General features: G+C 37.8%; 1 protein-coding gene across 6 annotated transcripts in view; it reads right to left on the bottom strand.

The window, feature by feature from the left end:
* Positions 1 to 25,823, bottom strand: part of SHISAL1 (shisa like 1) — a 239,480-nt gene that overhangs the window by 12,317 nt on the left and 201,340 nt on the right. For 2 of the 6 annotated variants that reach the window (XM_027660789.1, XM_027660791.1), the window contains 3 exons: positions 21,821 to 22,034; positions 14,061 to 14,366; positions 10,637 to 11,408 (listed from right to left, as the gene is read on the bottom strand). In XM_027660789.1, the coding sequence (XP_027516590.1) occupies positions 11,156 to 11,408; positions 14,061 to 14,366; positions 21,821 to 22,034 (773 nt within the window). In that variant the 3' untranslated portion in view covers positions 10,637 to 11,155. The other 4 variants (XM_027660792.1, XM_027660790.1, XM_027660794.1 and 1 more) reach the window with 4 other exon arrangements.

Below are 25,823 nucleotides of genomic sequence, written 5' to 3'. Positions count from 1 at the left end.
GCAAATGTACAAACACACAATCTTCTGTGTAAATATATATATTTACAATCTAGTACCACCATGTGGAGTTTGAACTGGAATCTCCATGTTCTGGTTAGAAACCTTCTTCCCACGTACTTATTCATGAGCAGATTTGATTATTAACACATACAACAGACCTGTAACACACCAAAAGATTCTGATGGAAAACCCAGGGCCTGTGGGTATTTCCTCACACACAGCTCTGGAAAGAAGCACAAACCTTGGAATATTTCTGTGTCAGTGGCAGGGACTGAATGATCTGAATGTCTCTGATTCCAGCTCATCCCAATCTCTCAAAAGCTGATGTTCCCAGCGTTCAAAATCTGTTCCCACACAGCAGCTCTGACATATCCCAGATACTCAGGTATCCTGATATATCCCAAATATTCCAGTATTCTGCACTTTGGCTGAACTCTCACCCAGCAGTGCCATCTCAGATCCAAGAGAGCACAATGGGAAACACAAGAGGCTTTACAAGAACCTGCCCTTCTGTGCTAAAATTCAGGCACATGATAGGAGAGAAAGGCCTCCTTTCATGCTGACTGACAATCTGAATTTAACAGATGTGCTAGAAATCGAAGGCCAGGTTTAAAAAGCAAGCAGGAAAACTTACCATGTGATTTATGATGCAGCTTGTTGGGACGCTGCCATTCCCTGCTTACACCATCTCCTAATGCACCAAAAATATTGACAGGGATATTTAAAAAACCCAACCAAAAAAACCCACAAATATTCTTCAGCAAGAAGAGCAGTTACAGAGTGTATTCTTTTATTAAGCCTAGCAAATTTTAATTTTTTTATAATTCCTTTGCCATGAAATGATCAATTTATTTATAAGTGAAAGTCATATATTAAATGGGTGTTTCTGCAAACTCTACTCAGCGTAAGGGATTTTTACTTATGGGGATGGTCAATTCTAAGTGTTGTAACAGGTCTCAGCAACTTGCAGCTGAGGTTAAATGCAGGGTGGTTGGTTTGTACCTTGACACTAATTGAGCTGTACAGAAAAATTAGTGAGAGAAGGAAAAATGTGGCCATAGAAACTATATGTATTATGCTATTTGCATATTTATCTATTTATTTATCTGGCCCACAGTTTCTGTGTATGGACCTTTTATATGGAAATGCAGCTTAGTTTCTTGGTAAAATACAAGTTTAAACCCATGAGCTGAACAAAAGCTCAGGCAAACCTACATCAGGTGAACATCCTGCTCCTTTTACCATCTCTTTTTGCCCTGGAGCTCTTTGCCCCCTTTGGTATCAGCAAAATTCAATCTACTAAAATTGTTGCCTAGCATTTTATCCTAACAAAGGATAAAAACAAACAAACACTTCCATGGAAATTGAACTGCTGAGACTTGCTCCAAACATTAGGTTGGAGTGTTCAGGTACCATTTGCAGAGCTTCAAGGTGCTGCCTTCTTTCAAGGACCACAAAGTCAAATAAAACTGAAAGCCACTGAGATTTTTAGGGGAAGCAGGACTCCATTTGAAAGAAGGTGGCAATGTTGGTTTCCAAAGCAGATCAAACTGATATTTTTATACCTCTGAATAATGAAAATATGAATACCTTGAGCTGGATCCCAGCTGGATCCCTATGAAACACTCCAGGCTCTCCACTCCCCTGGCAGGAAGGTGGGTGCTACAGGGGCAGAGGGGGCACAGCAGTGGCCCTGAAGAGGACAGTGCCTGATCCTTGTGCCCTCATCCAGCAGCAAGGAGGGCAGGGAGCCCCTGGGGGTGCTGGAACTTCTCAGTCTCCACCTCACCTCTGCATTTCATCCCACTGAGGAGGTTACACCTCCTTTCTTTCTCCCATTTCCCTTTTTCTCTCCTGATTATTAACAATCTTTGACAAGAACTGCTGCTTCCTCCAGGAGACCTGAAACAAGATTCATGTGCTGCCTCCCTTACCCCTGCCAGAGGCTCAAATTGCTGCAACTGCACAACTCCCTCTATTTAGGAGGGAGGAAGCTGGTTCAGCACTTGAATTTTGATCTCCAAACTTGTGGTTTAGCCCAGAGTTGTATATTTACTCCAAGTTAACTTGGCTTTTTTATTTACCTGTGCACAACACAGGGAATTCTGTCATTTGGAGAAATAAAATGTGTATTAATGGCATAAGAGAAAAAAAAAAATAATTCTTGAAATAGTTATTTCTTTTACCTAAGAACTTTATTTTCTGCTTTCACTTTTCAGTATTGAGGGTTAGTCTTCTGAGTCAGAGATCAAGAGAAAATATGTAATAATTGCTGTGTTGTGAGCCAAATTTCATTGTAGGATGAAAGTCACTGTGTTTCCTGCAACTGTTCTTTCTGTGTATGATTTTTGTTTCCCTCACAACTGAATTTGTGTGGCTTTTCCAGTATGAAATTTAAAGCCGTTTCTTTTAAAATAACTTCCTGAAGATACTTCAAGAAAGAGCTTTTTAACATTAACAAAATTACCAACAGTTAAACAGGAGTAAAGCCTTTGCAATTTAATCTGGTTCTGTGGTGGATCCAGGTAAGTTGCCTTGTACATAATCATCCAAGCAATAAATAATGTTTAACTTTGTTCACTTGCAGCTGGGAGCAGAAGGGTAACACCCACAACACCATCACTGGAAACAGCACAACGTACTGAAAGAGATGTTGGAAAGACAATTTTACACAGAAATGTTTCTTCCGTCTTTTCCTCTCTGCCTTTCCCATGTAAAAGGCAACAGGAGAAGCTGAGGTGTGTTGTGATGTGGAAAGAGAAGAAGCCAAGGAGCCTGGGCAATTTTAGCAGAGTGCAAGAGGCAAGAAAACAAATGGGTTTTTTTGTGGTTATCTGAGCTGTATTGCCAGTTTTGCAGAGAAACATGTTTTGACAGTCTGGTGGAACTGTGACTGGTTTATTATTTTTAAATTGTCTCACAGCTGCATCCAGATAAGTGTCTGCTGGGGTGTAAAATGTCTTTTGGCTGTAACAGGATCTTTGTGCATGGCTCAGTGACCCCTGCTGAGCAGCGTTTCTGGAGTCACACAGGAAGAAAACCAGCGCTTGGTTGGCGTCACCGGACTGAGGTATGGCTTGGTTGGGGTGATAATTTATGAAGCAATGACATTTTTTTGTTGTGAACAATTATGACTGCCAGCTGCTGAGTTATTCTCAGTTTGTTCTACGTCACTTCTCATTATTTGCTCTTTTTTTTTTGCATCTGTGTGCACGCTTCGTATTGTGGATCTGTTCTACACTCATTTTTTCATGAGAGAAGTTTAAGCTCCTTGCAGTTGCCCAGTGGTAAGTGCAGTTATCAGGTATGGACCTTAAATCAGATGAAGGGCAGAAAGGCTGGAATAATTCAGAATGATGAATTCAACAACAGCTATTAAATACACACACTCTAACAGAGAATCAATTTTCTTGTGTCCACTATAATCTTACATGGAAGAAATTGGAAGCCACAAAAATAATCTTCACCTCTTCAGAGCTACCACCACCAGTGGCTTTCTGCACCCAGAGAATGGGAGAGCTGAGGATTTGGCAGGTAGTGCCTGAGATGAGACTTTGCCCAGAGATTCCCATTCTTTGGTGTGATTGTGCAGTCCCATGGCATCAGCAGCTATTATGCAGCAGCTGCATAATCAGGCATTTATTGGAAGAGGTGGGGAGGAGGAAGGCCACATGTTTGTCCCCTGTGTTCCCTAATGGCAGAGGATGATACAATTGGAAAAAAAGCGTCGTGTGATTTTGGTTTTTTGATGTGCAGCTGTTGGTTCGTGTTTTCTGACTGCTCAGTTAAGAGATTGCAACAGTAGGAAAATGTGCTGCTGGGGTCTCAACAATCCCCTGCAGCTCCAGGCTGGGGCAGAGGGGCTGGAAAGCTGGGAAAGGCCCTGGGGGTGCTGGTGACAGGGGCTGGACATGAGCCAGGTGTGCCCAAGAAGGCCAAGGGCACCTGGCTTGGATCAGCAATAGTGTGGCAGCAGGACCAGGGCAGCGCCTGTCCCTGTGCTGGCACTGCTGAGGCCACACCTCAAATCCTGGGGGCAGTTTTGGGCCCCTCAGGACAAAAAAAGACCTTGAGGGGCTGGAGAGTGTCCAGGGAAGAGAATGGAGCTGGGGAAGGGTCTGGAGCAGCAGGAGGGGCTGAGGGAGCTGGGGGGGCTCAGCCTGGAGAAAAGGAGGCTCGGGGGGAAACTTATTGCTCTTCACAACTATTTGAAAGGAAGTTGAAGACAGGTGAGGTTTGGTCTCTTCTCCCAGGGAACAAGGGACAGGACAAGAGGAAATGCCCTCAAGCTGTGCCAGGGCAGGTTTAGGCTGGACACCAGGAGAAATTTCTTCACTGAAAGGGATGTCCAGCCCTGGCACAGCTGCCCAGGGCAGGAGTGGAGTTCCCATCCCTGGAGGGATTTCAAAGCCATGTGGATGTAGCACTTGGGGACGTGGGTTAGTGGTGGCCTTGGCAGGGCTGGGGGAACGACTGGACTCAACGACCTTAAGGGTATTTTCCAACCTAATGATTCCATGAAAAGTGATTTTGGTGTGAGTGAGTCTTCTGGGACTGCAGCCTCACACATTCCCCACATAAATCAGATTTTAAAGAACCATTCTCCATTCTCCTTAGGGTCCTCAGTTTGGCCTTCTGTGTAGGATCTAGCTTCCCATTCTTCCCACTGCTGCTTATATTCCACAAACCCCCTTGCCAGTTTTCAAAATCACAAATAATGGCTGTTTTGTTGCATCTCAAGACATTTCCTCGGTGACTTGCCAACTTTGAAAGAAATGCACACTTAGGTGAGATGAATCCCACTGGCAAACTTCATCTGGTTAAATGTTAGTGACTTTTACAAACCAATCCTCCAGCATGATGTCAAAAAATTAATCAAGATAAGCTTTTCCAACCAATTCCATCCATTGAGAGAAGGTGGAATGAACAGCCTTCTGAAAAATGTGCTGGTGAGGGTGCTTAAATAACTAGTAGATGTAGGACTTTTAAATGGCCCAATTGACTGAGGTTGATCCTGCTCTTTATCAACAGTCAAGATTTGTATAAGTAGATCTTGCAGGTACTGGATATTTTTCTCCCTTTGTTTGCTGCAGTCCTCTATCATCCGACATCTGCTCGCCATGAAGGATTTACAGGCTGAGTTCAAATTGCCTTTTAATGTTCTTTTAGCCTTGAGCTTCTTAAACTTCTTACAATTTGACAGAAGTCAGATAAGCTCTGCAGCTCTTTCTGAATGCTTTCCCATCTGGTATTACATTTTTTCCTGCTCCAGGCCCTAGTGCAGGTGGTGTTTCCCCCCAGCAATCTCACTGCTAGTGAGAAAACAGCTCCCTACTTCTAATTGGCATCCCCTCTCTATATACTCCAGAATTCTATTAGCTTGGTTATTATCCATCACACTGTGTAAGGAACTGATGGTGAGTAGTTACCTCTTGTATTACTGGATATTTCAAATTTATTCATGTGCTTCCCTGCAGCCCCCTCACAGTAGGCCAGCTAAGGGCCAACTAGAAGAATCTTCCTCTTATTACAAAAGTATTACAGAATTTAAATTTTTTTTTTACACAAATTACAATAATGGAAGTATTGTCAAATACTTTCAGTGTGGTCCCTCAGTAACCAGATCAGCTTTTCTGTCTCATCTGTCAAATGGAAGCACCAAAACTTGAGTAGTTTGGCACTCTGGGGATAAATACACCACAGCCTAAGGATATAACAAGGAATACTAGGGATTCATGGACTTCTGTAGCACACAGGAGCAGCTCTAACTCCAGCTATGGCCAGCAGATAAGGAAATGCCAGACAATCCCCTAGATAATTTTTACTAACTCTGCTCTTTTAAAAATTCTAGACCACGTTTGCATTTATTTAACTAGAATAAAGGAAGAAACAAAACTGAGGCAGATTGCCCTCACAGCTTAAATTTATTAGTGTAACAAACACTAGGGAAGATTTGGATTACTCTTTTCTCTACCTTTAATGCTTAACAAGGTGTTTTTTCCTTATTATTTCACTTGTCTCTAACTTTTTCACAACATGTCCCTCACAGCCAAGTCTGGTTGTTGGGCTGCTTCAGGTATTTTTAGTTTTGCTTTATGTATTCCCAAGGGCAAGTCAACCTGAACAAGTGAACCAAGCTTATTTTTCTTCTTCAGTAGCATCACAATTAGGCAGTATTTTTAACACACCCACAGAAATGCAGCCACATTTAGTTGTTCATGCCAACACACTGGGGCTCTTTTTTAATTAGGATGCCTGTTTTTGTTATGCTCTGAGAAGCTTCAGTGAATATTAAAAAAAAAAATATGGAGTCAACTGCCCTGTCATTTCCTTTAAAATGTCTTGAAATGCAAATTAAGCAGGTGTCCTTCCAGTGGACCTTTTTCCCTTTCAGATTTGAGCCCAACAGTTGTTTTTCTAACAGGTGGCCAAATGCAAACACCTTTCTATCACTGCTTTTAATTCTTACTGTAAACCTATTGGGAAGTGAGGTAAATTATTTATTTCACACATAACCACTTTTTACAGCTCTTTTTTACCCTGCTGTATACTCTGAGGTGTGCCAACTTCCTACCAACTACTCCTTTGCTGCTGCTCTGTGGGGACTCCACAGTTTTATGCTGATTAAACTTATTTCTCTCTTGTTTAAAGTAACATCATGTTCTCACCTGGCTGGGACTAAAATTAGCAGCATTTCTAATTGTGTTTGAATGAAATGTCACATTCCTGCCATTTAATGCCTTAAGCTGGTTTTAGCATTTCCAATTTCCAAGAAATTTTTTACAGTGGATTTCAAAGTGTTTTCAGAGGCGTGTTTCTTTTCCTGAAGTGAACTGCAGATGTGTGTGTGCACATGTATTTATGACAGCGTTGATCACATAATTTCCCCAAATCCTTTTTGAGTTCCTGAAAATTGTTTGCTGACTGGCATCGGTGTTCTCTCATGATTTAATGAAGAGTAAAATGACTCAAATTTTGATGCTTCTTGATCTGTTTTCCTTCAGAGGCTCAACCAGCCCTATATCTGATACCTTGCTAATGATGAAAAACTGACTGTGCCTAATTCCTGGCCTTTTCTTGAACTGTTCAGTGAAACATCATTATAAAAGTGAGGTCATACAAACACGTTTTAGCACTTTTCTGATGAAGTGACTAATTTCTTGCTGTGACTGTTTTTGTCATGATCTAACCAGGGGCCAGTGACAATGAAAGCAATGATGTGGTGGATTCCTGACCTCAGTTGTCACTGACAATAATTGTCTGCCATCCTTACCATTTACAGTCATGTATTCAGTATTAGCACAGAAGCTTCTGATGATTTCATCACTTAATTTCTTTACTATCCCATAGTATGCCATTATTTCATGTGGAAATCTTAGCATACTCAAAAAGGATTATTTATTACATGTGGCTTTTTGTTTAATGATTCCTCTGAGAATAACAAATGTGTCTGTAAATGGTCAGCTTTATTACCTGCTTGTTCCTCCTCAAGTTAGGGATTTATTTGTTTCTTGACATCCAAAATATAGGTTGGGAGTTGATTTTCCAAGCTGAAAGCAACAGGATTTTACTTCAGAGACTCTTCTCTTGTTTTTTTTTCTTCTTCTTCATTCTCACTTCAGTTAAAAGCACCAAATGTACACAGATAGTTGTTTTGAAGGTATTTTTAGTAGTTCTCTGGGCCACATACTACTGAAGATGGACAGTTTTCTGTCCATCATTTTCTCTTTTTTTCGCCTTTTTTTCCCTTTTTTTGTCCTTTTCCTTTTTTGAAAATGTCCTTTATTTTATTTGTTCCTTAGAAACAAATTGTTTCTTAGAAACTAACTGTTGCTGCATTTATGCAAACTCTTGCCCCTTTGCATAAATGCAGTTATGCCTGTTTAGATCATGAACTCCAGCTCCTGAACACCTCCCCTTTTATTTTTATTCCCACTGGCAATATCTTTGGCTGGCGCTGTTTATTCTCCCTGTCACGTGCTTGTCCACCTGCCTTATTTAGTCTCTGAAAAACTAGAAGCAATTAGTTGAATTTCATCAATGCAATAAAAACCTTTGGTCCCTGCCAGTTAAAGCTGAGACTGTGTAATTTAGTACAAGGTTTGGGAGCTACTCACTGCTTTATACCTTTGCTACTCTAGACCCAGCTAAAAGCATGTCAGACACAATTATGCTCATTTTCAGTGATATTTGTATCCAGATATCTAAATCAGGAGTGACTGTGAGCTTATTTTAATTTTCAGTGCATATTTAGGAGGTGTAAAACGTGCACGTGCTGTTTACAACCACTGTGGAGCATCTGGCACCTAAGAGGACGTGAGAGGCAAGACTTTTGTAACCACCCAAACACCTGCAGAGCCTTTTAAAATGTTGTGACAGAGAAGATGGAACTGGTTGCTAAAACTCGGGCTGTCACACTCGTTCCTGTGTGTGCTGCTGTTGTGACACTGTGCAGAGAAATTGTGGGTTTAATTGGAGCCTTCTGATTTCACACCGATTTTCTGCGGCTTCAGTGGTTTTATTCCGGGTTTGGATGATGTAGATGAGGTAAAATGATCTCGCTGCAGAAAAAAACCTCTACTCAAAATGCCTGAGGAAATTTAAATATGGAAGTTGTGCAGTTCAGGAACTGCTCTCCAGTAATTCTGCTGGCTTTCAGTCCCCAGTGGGCAGAGCTCATTTAGCCTTCAGACAACCTTTTAACTCCTCGCTTTTGTCTTAATTACTACTTTCTGATAATTCATTACCATATTTAAGCTAAATCCCTTCAACTGTACAATCCATTTAAAGACTTCCCTGAGTGTGACAGTCCCAATTCAATGGAAAGGCTCAGAAACAGCTAAAATAGGGAATATCCAACAGCCCACATCCGGTGGATCTGAAATTAGGAACGTAGAGAAATAGATGTTGTTGCAATATGGGGCCTATAAACCAAAAGAAAAGGAGAATAAGGCATGAAATCAACGTGTGTATTGACAAAAGATGCAGAGTACAACAATATAAACAAAGGCTGTCTATATTCAGATTGAGGTGAATGGAAATCTTGCACATTGCCTTAACTTCCCATGCTAATAGTGAATTTCTAAACGCAAGGGAGAAGGAAAGCAAGTAACTTATGTATCTTGGGTTTATTTTTATCATCTGCATTTAAATAATTCAAGATCTCCCAATTTATTTGAATCACTGGGGCAAACCAACAAGACTCAGAGCTTGAGGTGGTTGGTTCCAAACCCACAGTCAATTTGTGCTGTTGGTTTCCTGCCCTGGTTTTAGTTGGTGTAAAGTTAATTTTCTTCACAGGGGCTGGTGTGGGGCTGCGTTTTGGATTTGTGCTGAACACAGTGATAATAACTAATTTGTTTTTACAGGTATGCAGTTCCTAGCAAAGAGATGATAATATTTAGAAGAAAATATATATTCAACAATAGCTGTTATTCCAACCCAGTATATTCTGAAGGGAATGGAGGCACACAGGTAATGGTAGATATTTCCTGACACACCTAATCTCTGTTACCAGACACATTCTCCATATTATATTAATTCCCAGACAGTTCTTTCCTAAAAGTACTATGTAAGTATTCCATTTTATTTATTTTCAACTTTTAAAAAAAACCCAAACAACTACTGGTGCTCTGGTTTGCCATATTCAGTCTAACATAAAAATCCAGGTAAGGGCTGTAAATAAAAACTATGCTTTGCCCTTTGCATCTTTAAAACACTGCCATCTTATTCCTGGTTAATGTAGCAGTTTTGCAAATGTAAATTTGAGATATTTCTTATTTTTTTTTATAACTTGTACCAAGAGCAGCCTCTGCACAAAACCCTCCTGTCACCCCTGTGGCTCACGTTTTTTGAGGACTGTGGCCATGCTCACACTGCATGAGCAGCTCTTAGAAGGTACTGAAGTAATTATTCCCCATTTCAAAATTTCGTATCAAAGTAAATTCTTTCCCACGGACTTTGTAGCCACCAGCAAAGTATTTATGTGTTTTTGGTAGAGCTGCTGTGGACATGCTCAGTTACCTGCTGGCTCCTAAACCCTGCCAATATTTTTGTGGGCTTTCTTTTTCTCTCTTTGTATAGAAGTGCTTTGGGAGAGCTGTCAAGCAGCAGGTCAACAGCAGCAGGCTAAAAACCATCCTATTTGTTGTCCAAAAGACAATGTGACTCACAGGAATTCACTGTGAAAGCTGATTGCAACATCTAATGAAGGAAAGTAAAAGAGACTTGCCTTTTTCCAAGCCACTCCAACTGTGTAAAGGAAATAATCTCTGGCTAACCCTGCTGGGCTGGTACTTTTCCTGATTCTGGACAACCAGAAGGTTCCAAAACTTTGAGTCCTGCAGCACAACTTGTATGATCACAGGCATTGCCTCTGCGTGCTGTTGTGCAGAAAGGTGGGGAGCAGAGAGGCAAATGTTGGACTTCAAGACAGTATTCCTTGGGATTTGCATCCTTGAAGGAGGTGGGGAGGAGTTTAACATCACCAGAGCAAGGCAGAGTGAGCATGTTCTCTCTCAGATCTGGAACACAGCACAGCCACGGAGAACCTGGAGAAACTCTGCCCACACTTGCAGGTGTGACCTTTTTTTTAGTCATCCTTAATTAAAAATTAATTAATTAACAATATTCCCAGGGTTGGGAGCTCCTTGACTCGCAGTCCGTGACAGTGTTTGGGCTGGGAAGGTTCATCCACACAGGCCTCTGGGGAGCCCTCAGATGGTTTTCATACTGAAGAAGAAATAACATCAGTGGGGCAAAATCCACACGCTACAGGGTGAAGTTACATGATTCCAAACGGGGTTGGATGTTCCTGAGATCAATGGTTTTCCTTCCTCTCCTTGCACAGCACTGCAGAGCAGCCAGCAGAAGGTATAACAGATTCCAGACTTCTTCACTTACAATAATATTGTGCCTGTACACGGTCCTCTTTGTCTCAAGTAAATAATGAAGTGATCTGCTATGACAAAACATGTAAACACCTTGGGGCTGGTTCTACCCACTATATACCATTACTTGCTTGATTTTTCCTCTCTGACATACCTGTTTCAGTCACTGGTTTCACTGCCAATTCATGGCATTTAAACGAGGACAAGAAAAGAAATCATAAACTAAAAGCCACCACTTACTTACATAATTTTTTATTTTTTTTTTTTTAATCCAGGAAGATCCCAAACTGCTTTACAAGCTGTAGGTTAATCCTGACATCTTTCCTGGGGCAGCTTCTTACTCTGGTCAGTTCTCTAAGGATGCTCAAAGTCTTCAGTGTGGTTGAGATTCTTGCTGTGCAAGAATTATCCTGGAATGTGTCCTCCAGAATGGGCATATTTTTAACTGTGCTTGGATAAATGTAGCACAGGAAGTTACCAACTTCCACAACATCTGTCATCATGAAAACCTGCAAGCTGCTTCGGAAAAAGGTTTTTAACAGCATTTAAGTTTTTACGCCCTGGGATGTATTCACATCCCCCAGGATTAATTTTCTATTTTCAAAATGTTTGTCTGTAAACAGGAACTGTTCTTATGTCACCCCTATATTACACATGGTATGTTTGTGAAGTGCTAAAGGAAAATGTTTATTTTTCTCTAGTTTTGGGACACGTTAAAAATGGCAACACAAACTGCAAAGTGGATTATTTTAGCCTGGAAACCTGCTGTTACCAGAGCAGGTGTCACGATCTGGGAAAACGGAAATTCAGGTGTAAAATGAAAAAGGAAAAAAATTACTAGACTCTGTAATTTTGAATCCAGTGATGGAAAATAAATCCAGTAAGTCCATTGCACTTCTTCACTGATAGTACAATTAGACTTTGAGCAGACAGTCCTGAGGTTGTTCATCAAATACAGACAGAAAACCAGACTCTGAAACCGAGCTTCATTTCTGTAGGGCAAAATTACCATATTTTCATGGATATAACCTGCAGATTATCTAACAGAGGAATAAATAGCCAGGCAACCCACTCCCCACTGTGTTAGCAATTGGTGTAGTACACAAATCTGTCATCTTCTGAGGGAGCTGTTTACTCAAAAACCTCCTTTGCATGCTAAACATCTTGCCTGTGATCACCAGTGCCTAGTGCTATTTTTTTATGTATCCAACTCACACTGAATCATCTCTGCACTTACTTGAGTTTCGAAAGTTGCAGGTTATCAGTTTGAAAATATGGCACCTTTGGTAGTGTTTTACATGCTGAAGTAAAAGGGATTTATAGGGTTTTGCTAGGGAAGCATCTGCTTCTTTCTTCCATTGAGTGACGAAGGGATTAGGAAAAAAGAAAAGGAACAATTTTATGGGAACCAGGGGGAGCAGAGACAAACAGTTCACTGGGAAAGAGGTGAGGGTTATTGTAGTGACTTATCAATCACACAGGACTGCAAACACAGAAAAAGGAGCATGTGGGATGTGCTCACCTGATCCTAACATACATTGCCCTCTTAACGCTTCAAGAAAAGCAGAGAAACAGAACAAGGGAAATCAGCAATAAAATGTGACCAGGAATCCTTCAAGAATCATTGGATAGCTACAATTTATAATGGTATGGCAGAATTACTAAGTGGTATAACCAGAATAATAGTTTTCATGTATATATGTAGTCATTTTTGTATATATACACAAGTATTAAGCTAAAATACAATTACTGTGCTGCAAATGTTTTTAACCTACGTGGCAATTTTAACTGAAGACTGGGAAATCAACGTGCAAAAAAAAAGCTGGAAGAATTAGAAGAAGAAAAAAAGGAAAGAAGAGGAAAAAAGGAGTGAAAAGAATAGTGCTAACAACTAAGCACAAGTAATTCTCTCTCTTATGCAGCAGCCTTAGACTCTTCTGTTTGGACAAGGCCTGCTGGAACGGTCCTTAAGCCTGACCTGGATACATCCAGTACTGGCTGTGATGCCAACCAACCTCCTCTTTCACTGATCTTTGTCAAACTATCACTAATGGCAACAAACCTTCAACTCTATTTGTTCCAGACTTACTTAAAATTAAGGGGAGAATTCCGAAATAAAAGGACTGCTGCTGTCATCATCCCACCTGCAACACAGTGACACCCAAAGGGTTCACACTGAGATCAGTGCTGGGGCTTCACATGTTCTACAGCTTCAGGAGTCATCTTCTTCACCCTCCTCATCCTTAGATCATTTTATTTTGCCAAAACTCAGCACTCAGCCTTCTGGAACACTTCTGAACTACACTGGTGACTCTCTCTGCATCCTTCCACATCTTTATGCTTTCTTGCCAAGAAAAAAAAATCCCTGCCATTCTTGACACTTTATTCAGAGAAATGTTTTATTCAGCTCTTTCCCTTTGCTTTTGTTTTCTTTGGTAAAAAAAACTCCAGTCCAAAATAATTCAGTATCATTTTGTCCCATGGTTCTCTACATTTAGTTTCTTCTATTTATACTTCCAGTTCTGCTTGCTCCCATAGGATCTGTCTCCCATTTGATCTGGGTTGTTTGGGGTTTTTTTGAGATTTTGTTTTGGCTTTGCAGAATTTAACTTTACAGTAGCCTACTTGTGTCACTCTGTCAAATGAGACCAAGCTATGGTTTTTTGGGCTGTGCATATAAAAAAGACTAACCTGGTTTTTACGTTGTTTCCGTATCTCACGCCACAAATAGAGAGGATTTGTGACATCTCACACTGAAGCTCTTTCAGTGTTGCTATTTATACAGTCTTTTAAAACCAGACCAATAGATACACACTCTTTTCAAACCAGACCAACAGATACACACAGCAATTAGTCTCTGAGACCAGATTAAAACTAATTTTATGATGGTTGATGTAGAACAAAGATTTGTATGACAGTAGTAAAACTGTTTAGCACTGAGAGATGGCAAGTGCTAAGAGAAGAGCATTAAAAGATGTCTTAATGTATTCCAGAGTAAGACATTACTCCTAAGCAGTAATTCTGTAAGACAGTTCATGATATCAAGAATTATGTGCTAGCAATGGTGCTGTTCAGCCTGAATTTACAGACCCTTCCAAAAAGCAGGTGATTATTCACATTACAAAGCAGCAGAGTGAAGAGAACATATATCAGTGGTCTCGAGTTACTCACCAGGCAGATGAACTCTGAAAAGACATCAGGGGTGGGCTTAAAGCATCTCCTTTTAGAGTGTGAACTGTCTGTGATGGCTGGGGCTGAGTCTCTGGCTGAGGCTGTGCCTGAGCCTGGCTCGGGTCCTGAGCGGGGTTGATCCAGCGGCTCTGTCCCTGGCTCATCCACTTGCCCTGGATCCCCCACCGCGCCAGGTACAGCTTGCAAATGTCATAGTTCAGGGAGGAGTAATATAAAAGGTCCAGGATGAGCAAGATCACCACAAAAAAGCCATAGATCCACACTCCCAGCAGGGCGCTGTAGTTGCTGCGAGAGAAAAAAAATGGGAAAACAAAAGGAGTTCTCTGGAATGGTCACTGGGGTGATTTATCAAGGGGTTTGTTTCGTTAATTACAGAATATATACAATTAATGACAGAATAGATTAGACAAAATTATATATATTAGTATATTATTCTACAGCTATATGATATATAATAATAGTAATATATTACATAGTATATATCAATAAACTATATAATATTAATATACTATATATTATTCGTATACTATATATTATACATATACTATTATAATATACTATCATATGATACGATTATAATATACTATTACATAGTACATATTAATGTATTATAAATTATTCATATAATACATATTATTCATATATTGTTATAATATATGATTATAATATACTACTATTATATTGTAATATATTATTGCATAGTATATATTAATATACTATAAATTATTAATACACTATAGGTTATAATATACTATAGATTATTATATATTTCTATATTATATATTATTATATATTATTATACATTAATATAGTAATATTACAGCTGTAGTTGCTGGGAAAGAAAAAAGATACAACAAAAAAGTTCTCTCAGTCACTGTGTTATTTTATCAAGGTTGTTTAATATATAATATAATATATATTATATTATATATTACATAATTATATATTATATATATTATATATTACATATAAAATTAATGACATAATAGAATGTCTAATAATATATATTCTATATTATGCATAGCTATATAATCTATAAATACATAGATATTAACATTAAATACTATCTATAATATACTACATATGATTATTAATCTCTAATATTGTATATTAGAGATTATTATATCTCTATATATTATTATATATTAATATAGTAATATCATAGCTGTAGTTGCTGAGAAAGAAAAAAGGTACAACAAAAAAGTTATCTCTCAGTCACTGTGTTATTTTATCAAGATTAACATGTAATATCTAATATATATAAAATTAATTACATAATATAATATATAATTAATATATGTTCTATATTATACATAGCTACATAATCTATAAATACATAAATATTAATTTTAAATAGTATCCATAATATACTATAAATTATTAATCTCTAATATTGTATATTAGAGATTATTATATTGCTATAAATTATTATATGTTAATATAGTAATATTATATCTGTAGTTGCTGGGAAAGAAGAAAGGGAAGACAAATTATCTCTCAGTCTGTTATTTTATCAAGGTTGTTTATATTATAATATGATATATATTATATATTACATAATTATATATAATATATTTTATATAATATATGTTATATTCCATATAAAATTAATTACATAATATAATATATAATTAAATATATGTTCTATATTATACATAGCTATATAATCTATAAATACATAAATATTAATATTAAATAGTATCCATAATATACCATATATTATTAATCTCTAATATTGTATATTAGAGATTATTATATCTCTCTATATTATTATATATTAATATAGCAATATTATATCTGTAGTTGCTGGGAAAGAAGAAAGGGACAACAAATTATCTCTCAGTCGCTGTGTTATTTTATCAAGGTTGTTTAATATAGAATATAATATATATTATATATTACATAATTATATATTTTATATGATATATATTACATATAAAATTAATTACATAATAGAGTGTCTAATTACTATATATTCTATATTATGCATAGCTATATAATCTATAAATACATAGATATTAATATTAAATACTATCTATAATATACTTATATTATTATTAATATCTAATATTGTATATTACATATTATTATATGTCTATATATTATTATATAGTAATATAGTAATATTATATCTATAGTTGCTGGGAAAGAAGAAAGGGACAACAAATTATCTCTGAGTCACTGTGTTATTTTATCAAGGTTTTTTGGTTAATTATATAATATATAAAAATAATTATGTAATATAATACATAAATATACATATTGTATAATCTATATTATTATACATTTTCATAAATATGTAAACATAAAATATTAATATATTTAATAGTATCTGTTTATATATATTATAAAATATAGTATATACCATTATATATTACTATATCTGTTATATATTATTATATAGTAATAGTGTAATATATCATATATATAATTATAGATAATGTATAGAACATAATTATCAATATATAAAATTCTATAGTATATAGATGGAAACATTCACTGCTGACCTGCATCACAAACCATTTCTCTTACAAGATGTTTAATGTGCTTGAATTTGCTTTCAATATAATAATAATTACTACCAGATAAAGAAGATAACAGTACAAGTGTAGGATTTCAAGAGGGGCTGCTAAAGACCCTCAGTTTCCTGGTAATAAATTTAGGGATGGAGAACATTGATGAGATCATCTTACACACTTCATTTCATAGGAAAATATGTACTACACTGAAATGAACACGGTGGTGTAGTTATAAAGTGTATTTTTAGATAAAGGCCATGACAATTATCAGCTGCTGACATGGAGTTGTAAAGCTATGACAGGTGATTAAAGATATTAAGAGAAGGGGGGGGGGAAAATAGGAGGAAAAGGAATAAGGGGTCAAGAATTTGGAGATCAAAAAGGGGAAGAATTGCTAAAGGTCTGCTGGAGATGAAGTATTATTAAAAGAAAAGTGACTGTCAGGTGTAAATGCAGTTTGGATTGGGAACTGTGTGTGGGGAGGATGAGGTCAGAACAGAGCAGGAGAAATCTGGGTAAGAATGAGATTGATTTAAAAAAAAAAGAAGTACAAAGTATAAAGCAAAAAAAAGGCTAATTTAGATCCACGAGCTAATGTGGAAGTACCTGTACCAGAGACTGTAAAAACAAGAGGGACATTAGTAAAAAATGCCCTTAGGAGGACAGTCTTAGAGACAAATTATATCAAAGTCACAGGTGGACAACCCACAATCTCCATGGACCTGAACTCACATGAATCAAGAGAAGCTCCTCCCTACTCAGAGAAACTTCGAGGGAAATGTATTTTATCAGAACACTGATCAAAACACAAGAAGAAAAAAGGCTGAGAATATTAGAGATGCAAGCCAGAGAGATATTTTGACATTTTAAAAAACATGTCCCCAGCCTTTTTTGGATCAAAACATTTCCAAGCCTCTGCTTTAAAAACTTTCACTTCCATTTCAATGACTTTCATTGTATGCTTTTAAAAAAAAAATAATAAAAAAAAAAACAGGATTTGAAATGAGAAATCAGGTAAAAAATCAGAATTTTAAGTTCTGTGTCTGTCAGCACTTAAGGAGGTTGATTCTTCTCCCTCCAGGGAAGGATTTTTCCACTACACAGATATGTAACACCTTTAGACTAAGTAAGGTTCCATAGCAAATTGAATGTCAGTAACAAGAGGAAGGAGCTGTTAATGGATCCCTTCCTGTGTAACTTTAGGACTGTACAAGAATCGAATTAAAAAAATTAAAAAAAAAAAATTAAAGTATTAAAATATAAGAATTTAAAAAAAGGCAGTAAATTTCCAGGAGGATTGGAAGGAGACAAAATATAAAGCTTCTGAAAACCCTTAACTCCAAAGTCTTTGCCTCTACTGCATTTGATCCGTAGTAAGAATGGAAATACTAGAGAACTTTTGTTTTGTTTTTTTTTTTCTTGGCAACAATTCGAGAGGCAGGAACATTTCTTACAGCTAAAATGATTTTTTTGGTGTGTTTTAGGTATTTAATTTCAACCATCAAAATTTTGATTAGTGAGAAATCAGAGGTATTTTGAGTGTTCTGATTTAAAGCGACAGTTCATTAATCACATTCATCTGCTCCTCCTAAATAACATCTGTTTCTCACAAGCCCAAAAATGAAAGGCTGCTTTATTTTAAATAACAGACAGTGGGACAACAGCACTATCAAAAGGGCCTTGTGAAAAATCACAGGCAAAAATAGTAAGTAGTAGGTTTAACTACAGAGGGAAATTCCATTCCTTGATGTTTTTTCTGTTTCTCAAACCATTAACATGTAGAAAATGTTAATTTTGCTGATGGCTACTAATTATAGTAAAAACTGAAACTGTCCTGCAAATGAAGATGTCTTAATTAGAAAATAAACAACCTTTTTGAGAATAACAGTAAGACCAGAAACACAGAAGAGAAAAAACAGAGTAATTCGTGGACCCATCAGAAAAGCTTAGGGGCTTATTATTTTAAGTCCCCTTTTCTAGAAATAGGCTGATATATAGAATATACATGGACTATATATTCTATATATAGAATATACATGGACTAACCTCAATACAGAGCCCACTTGTGTTAATGGAAAGATCTGCTCTGACTTCAGGGAGCCTTGAACTGGGCTCTCTGAGAACAAGAAATACTTTTGCCATCCCTCTCCTCCTATTCCATCTACAGAATCCTGCTTGGAGTTCTCTAAAATCCCTACACACAAATAAAAACACAGGTCCTTTTATTATTATTTTTAGCTATATGATTCCTTCCAACTAATAATTCACTTTTTGAGGTGGATGACGAGCTGGTTATGACCAGGCTATGTCTTTTTAGTAGATTTTGTTGGGTTTTATGTGCAGCACATTAGCAGAGAATAATTCACATGGGAATTCAGGTTTGAAAACCAAAACAACAAATCAAAACAACTGTGAGCTGAATTCTACAGCTGCAGAATTTAAATGTGGGCAGATGGGCATGGAAAGGGTTCCTTTCCCTGTTCCCCTTAAATGGGGCTGTTGCTCCCAGTAGTAACAGTGAGTGTTGCCCCAAAGAAATCCAAGTTTATCTCTTACCAAACCCCTTGGTACTTCTAGCATTGAGGAAACCAGTGTGGGTTTTGCATGTACACTTTAAATGTGATTTTTTTTTTCCTGTTTTTTTTCTGGACTAAAAGGGAAAAACATGGATAAATTACATACTTCCATAACACAGTTCCAGTATCAGATTAAGGACCCTTAGAATAGTAGTACTGCTGATAATCCACCAAAACAGCCATGACAGAAAATCTGAGAGACTATGAAAAAACAGATTCAAGTGAATATGTTTTTAAGAACAGTTAAACAACTTCTTAGACAGTTTTAAGGCATCACAGAACTTTTCTTGTCTGTTAGACATCATTTGTATTTCTGTATTTAATACTGAGAGAATTGTTCACATTAAAAATATTATAAACAGATTAATCTGCACGATGGCAAAGACTTAGAAAACACGGAACTCTTTTGTTATAGTAATGGAAAACTGTAAATAAATGTGGCTTTAGTTGTATTGTGTGACTGCAGAAGACAAACACATCTTTTCAGCTGTGCCATGACAAGTCACTTCACTAATTTCTTCCCTCAACTGCATTATAAAACAAGAAATTTGTTTTGATGATCACAAGAATGGCTAAGGGGAAAAATAAACCAAATAATAATATTGAAATAAACCAAGCAATAATATTGAATCACTCTTCTCTGCAAACTATAATACTTTTTTTTTTTTTCAGTTCAGTGCTATTCCCATATCCCAAATTATTCTCCCCTGCTGCAGTACAATAGGTTTCATCAGGATTTTTTTCAGTGGTGTGTGAAATTAGATCTAAACAAGAGCTGACTTTGTCACTGTAAACTGAACCCTGGATGTATTAGAATCCAAATAAAGTTTAGTTATTGTACTTGTTAAATAAAGTCAGAGTGTATTAAGAAGCTTTTTGCAATGTTTTTAATGCAGGCCTGTAGGATTCACTCCTTTCTGCTCCTCCTGAAATTACCAGGAAGTTTTCTACCCATGTCACTGAGCTCAGGGTCTCACTACAGTGGTGAGGTTTTACGTAGGAAGAAGCAGCTCTTCATTTTCCTGGTCCTGACAGATTTATCAGAAATGAGGTTTCAGGGATTTACACAAGGGCAATACCAGTTTCACTCTTGCACTTGTTTAAGCTACATCTCCAGAAGCTTTTTATCGCATTTAACGTGATTTCACCTGCCTTTGTGGAAGATCACACAGAGCTAAAAGTCCCCAGGAAACTCTGGACTGAAGACTTTTAGGGTAAATATTCTGCTGGTGGTTCTCAACCATGAGTCTCTCAAAAAAAAAAAAAATACAGAAGTACCTTTCTCCATCACAACTGAGTAAGATGAGTTGGGTTGGTTTGGTTTTTTTTTTAATCTAAATGAAAACTAATATAATACACTGTGCCCTCCACACTTCAGGTTGCTGGTGGAAGGAAGAGCAGAAGAGCCTTACCTTAGTAAGCTCTGCCCAGGAGTAGCTGCTGGGATATTGGGAAAAGCCTGAAGTACTTTCCACTTGTCTGAGCTGCACTTGGGCAGTAACACTCCGAGCTCTGAGATGATTGAGGCTCTTTTTATCACCCTGAGCATGCAGGGTGATAAAGCAGGTTTTGGCTCTGTTTGCCACTACGTGGTTTTTAAGGATGATAATGGTTTGCTGACTCCAAACTGGGCTGAACTGCACACAGGGAGTTCCAGCTCCTGTTGTTACATCAGTATTCCAACACCACAGTCTCCCAGGAGCACTTGCACCTGCTTCCACAGGAAGGAATGACAGGGCACAGACTGACTTTTGCACCGCAGAAGAAAACACCAAAATCCCTGTTGTAAACAAAATGTCCCCAGCCTGGGATTCCAGTTGTCTTTAATCTGCCCCTTCCTTGCCCTGGAGGAGCTGAACACCAGAGTAAAATGGCAGGGGAAAAGCAGATAAATGAGAATTTGACCTGGGGGTTTACACCACATCACAGCTGCCCTCTGCACCAAAAGGAATCACAGCAGATCAGAGGCCTGAATGTCAAATACCAAGCAGGGAACAGACCACAAGTGAAGGTTTTGTCCCTGTAAATACCTAATCAGTACCAAAGATCTACTTTCTACTTACCAGTTCTCCAGGAAAGAAGAGTGCTGACATTTATCTTGGAGGACAGCCCCCAGCAGCACATGGAAGTATCCCAGGTAACAGGCAAGGAGACCACACAACGCTGGTATATAAGCAAATACATTCTGTTCCCCAAGGTCAGCGATTTGTTACAAGGGATTTATACTCAAAACATCACAGATTCAAAATAGTGCACTTGGGCTGATATGGAAAATGTCAACTCACTCCCTCTCTCTCCCCTACGAACAGCTTTGGGGTTTATTTTTACTGATGTACATTTAAACATAGTTCAGATCAAATTAGGGTCAGGGAAGAGACTTTGGTAACTTTTAGATGTAACATTATATCTGTTACATTTATATGCAGCTTTTACATATATGCTCTCCTTGCAATATTTACAGCCCACGTCAAAGCAAGGCAGGCAAAGCTGAAATATCCTTTCTTTCAAGGAAGCAAAAACCTTTCAGTAATGTTTTCCTGTCGATGCAATTATTCTGATTGCTCCCATCATTAAATGCACCTGAGACCACGTGATTAGACCAGGACCAGTTTGGTGAGGAGAACTGTAAAACTCATGTACTTACTTATGCATGTATCCATCTGCACTCCCCGTTAAGTTCATCTGCATGACAGTTTGGAATTCTGTCTCATTGCAGCAGTATTTAAACACTGTGTTGTTATGGTGACAGCAGAAGATGTAGGATTTATTGTCAGAGAGACGGGGGCAGTGAAACCCAAAGTGGTAGCGACCTTTGTAGTCCGTGTAGGGCTCACAGACCCGAAAATGTGCAGACAACACTGGAAAACCAAGAACAACATGGGCCCTGTGAGTCACTCGTGGCAGCTGTGTGTTATCAATAACAGTTTTTCAGGCTTAAACAGTCAGGGTTTGATTTCTGAAAAACATTATTACCTCAGAGCTTTCAGCATCGTAACATTTAGTAGGTAAAGACCACAATATTTAGGCTCTCATATTTTGAATCTCATTGTTTCTGACTAGTGTTGTTTAAGGGAAGAGGAGAAGTGCCCTCTGTGCTTAGAGGCACAAAAATATTTCGGGAAACATTTTCATTTTGCTGTTCTAAATATAGGGATACCCATAACACTCCATGATGTCCATGTCTGGTTCTCCTGGGATGACTTAATAAAAACAAAAGGTCTGTACAGAAACTGCAATAAAAGTTTGCTGGCACCTGGTTTACAGTCACCAGTCCTGACAGAAAACATCTTCTCTATTGTAAAGGTCATTCTTTGATAAGGATTAGTCTGTCAGAAACACTAATCAGGAACAGCATAACAAATCTGAACAACTCTCAATTTACAAATAGACAGAACTAATAATAATACCTTTAAAATACAATAATACCTGTAAAATACTACTAATAACACCTTCATAGGTGTTCCTGAGAGTTCTTACATTTCTTCTTTAGTAAGTTCTCAGTTAAAGAGTTTATTACAGTTCTGAGAACACTGATTTTACAGCAGTGCGTCACACTGATTTCACCACCACTTTTACTGGTGAGGGGGGGAAAAAAAACCTCTCCATACATTTCTTTTCCAAAATGTAATTCCATAAGCAATCACATGAGACCTCCTGGTTGATGTGAAAAGTCTTTCAAGAGACAATATTTGGTTCCACATTATGTCAACGTTTTAACTCATTCATAATTTGTGTTATTAGGCCTTATATCATCATTTACAGCATATTTACCATACACCCCCCCCCCCCAAAGGGTTAAACTCTGAGGAAATGTGGAAGTCTCTTAGCAGTGAAATGCTTTTACCCTGAGTAGAGAGCAGAGTCCCAGCCATGCTGTGGGCAGTGCAGTTCATAAGGTCACACCAATTAGCAAAGGATATTCACTTCAGACTGACAGAATTAACCCTTGTAATTTGGTGTATGATTTTTCCATCAGTTTTACCAGCACAAGAGGTTACAGATAATGACTTGCATGGATTTAGCTTAACTGTGCTGTATCCCACAGTCCCTGTTGATCTGCAATTGCATCTTATCTGCCTAATCCTCATTTCTTCCTATATTGCTTAAAAAAATTCCTAATGCTTTTGTTTCTCAAATTTATAAAATATATTAATTTCAAGACACATTTTCAGGATGGTGATACTGGAGATGACTTTTTTATTTCTGTGTATAGGGGGAGCCTAGAACAAAAAACTAAACTTAAACAACATAACTTGTAGTGCCCTCTGAGTCAAAAAGCATCCCCTTTAAGCATTTAATATTTATATATATGTGTGTGTGTGTGCACATACCTGGCATCATTCAACAAAAGAAGAAACCCTTTTGTAGATTAATTCAGTCAGGAACTGAAAGTGCTGTTTCTAAAGGAACACAGATGTTGAGAAAAGTAATTACATATTTTGCCCTGCCTGGGAAAACGTTGTGTTCCAGATGAAATTGGCTTCTGGTCCTGTCACTGGGTTTTACCACTCACAAGTTTTGCTTGCTCTTCACTGCAAAGTGTTTTACTTAAGAGCACATGTGGAAGTTTCCCCTGATCCCTAAGTGGTTCCTTTGCCCATTTAAAAAGGAAAGCAAACTTCCCTGGGAATAAAAACTGAGGGAAGTATGATTACAGACTGAAGGGAGAATTAAGATAACGTCAGGTCACAGGAGGAGGGGTGTCTGTAATAAGATGCAGTCCCAGGCACATCCTTAAATAGTAAAATGTGTGTCAGTGATTAAAATAAATGCACAAATACGAGCGTAATGTGATGATTAAATTACATTCTGAACTCAGGAGTCGGTGTGTGGTGGATTAACCCTGGTAGGCAGCTGCTTGTCACTCCCCCTCTCCCTGTGAGGGAAAGTGAGAAAACTCATGGGTCATTTAACAAATGAGTAAGAAAAAACCCCACAGCAGCATCAGCAAGTACCTGGTGCAGACTGAAAGAACTTTATCAACTTCTTGTAATCTGTGTAAGTTCACCTGCTGTCTGTGCTTCTCTGTGAATCAGAAAGCCAATAAACAACGTGTGATTTTTTCTTTTTTTAAGTATTTTTCCTGAAAATAACTTTGCTTAAATCCTGAGGATTAAAGAACCTTATTTCTATAAAAATACTTCAGCTACAAGTATTGTACCTGAAAGGCTCTTAATTTGTCTGTTTCTGGAGTTCTGTGCAAATTCTCATACTATTTTTGAGAACTGTTATTGAACAGGTAACTGATACAGAAGCTCCTATCTCTGTTCCTACTGATTTCCAGAGGATAGTCTGTCATGCTTCAAAGATTTAAGCTCATCTTAACTTTTATCTGCTCTGCCTTAAAGGTACACAGCCAGAATACAACTGCTGCTTCCCTCTCTGTTCACAGTTAGAGATCTGGGCAACACTGATCACATTTTAAATTTAGCCACTAAATTCTTCAAGCCCTGAGACTTTGAGAAGGGCTGGTCTTTCTCAGCTTTCCACTTGGATCCACAGAAATATTCCTGTGTGTGCATTTTAACACACATTAATTTGCTGGGTGGACGTTCATTTCCAACTTCAAAGAAAAAATAACCTGTTAGTCTTTGGCTTGTTCCTGTAAGCCTTGCTGTCCTCCCTGATTTCACAAATGCGTTTCAGTGCACTAAATGACTAAGTATTAACATTGTTCAGGGGGCTTCCCTATCACTTGTGCCCTTCTGTTCCACTTGTGGAGCCAGTGAAAGTCATGCTTCTAATTGTTACGTGGGGTTTTCAGCCATTCCTACAGATTTCAGTGTGAATGTTGGGATACCAAAGACTTGGATTTACAGACAAAAAGTCTGTAAATCTGGTGAACTCAAATGGAGCCTTGCCATTCGATTTTCACTTCAGCTCAGGTTAAAAATGATGTTCATATCACTCCAGTGAGAGCAGCATCCTTTTTTTGACCCCTGCCACTCTCACTGCACAAAGCCAGTGGTTTTCTTTTATGGAAGCTGATCTGTCTTGGGAAAAAAAAAAAACCAAACAACAAATTCCACTGGCTGGCTGCAAAATGATAACAAATTTCCTCCTGTAAAATGTGTGTGAGTTAGCAATGACCTAAACCCATCCCTACAGATGTCAGCAGCAAAATTCCCCAAGGAGCAGAGTTTGGCTGCCATGAAAGGCTTGTGATGATTTCAAATTAAGCCTCTACTCTACATGTTCATAATGGATGTCAGATAATAAAACACTTACAGCCAAGGAGCAACAGGAAGATACACATTTAGAAAGCCAACAGTTATCAATGTTAATAGATAAATTATGTAAGAAAAGCTATATGTAATTTGTTTCAAATAAACATATTGAATGCAATAATTATTACCCACAGGCAATACTTTTCTTCTAAAGGGAAAAAAAATATATCAGAACACTGGCTTTATTGTCTGGGTTTGAGGGAATAAAGGTGTATTATACCAGGGGCTGAATACATCTGTTTGCACACATGGTGTTATTACAGTGTCCCATTCAACTTCAACACAGGTGAATAGAACACAGGTAAATATTTCTATCACTTTGAGGAAAAGAGTGGGAGAAGTGGGATCTCAGGATGTCTCTATTAGAAGTCCCCTATAAAGAGTGGCAAAGGTATGAAAACTTAAAAATCAACAGAGGAG

Source organism: Corapipo altera, unplaced genomic scaffold (genome assembly GCF_003945725.1).
Source record: "Corapipo altera isolate COAL_440 unplaced genomic scaffold, ASM394572v1 239, whole genome shotgun sequence".
Taxonomy (NCBI): Eukaryota; Metazoa; Chordata; class Aves; order Passeriformes; family Pipridae; genus Corapipo; species Corapipo altera.
Note: the sequence above shows the minus strand (reverse complement) of the source record. Positions and strands in the feature narration are given on the sequence as shown.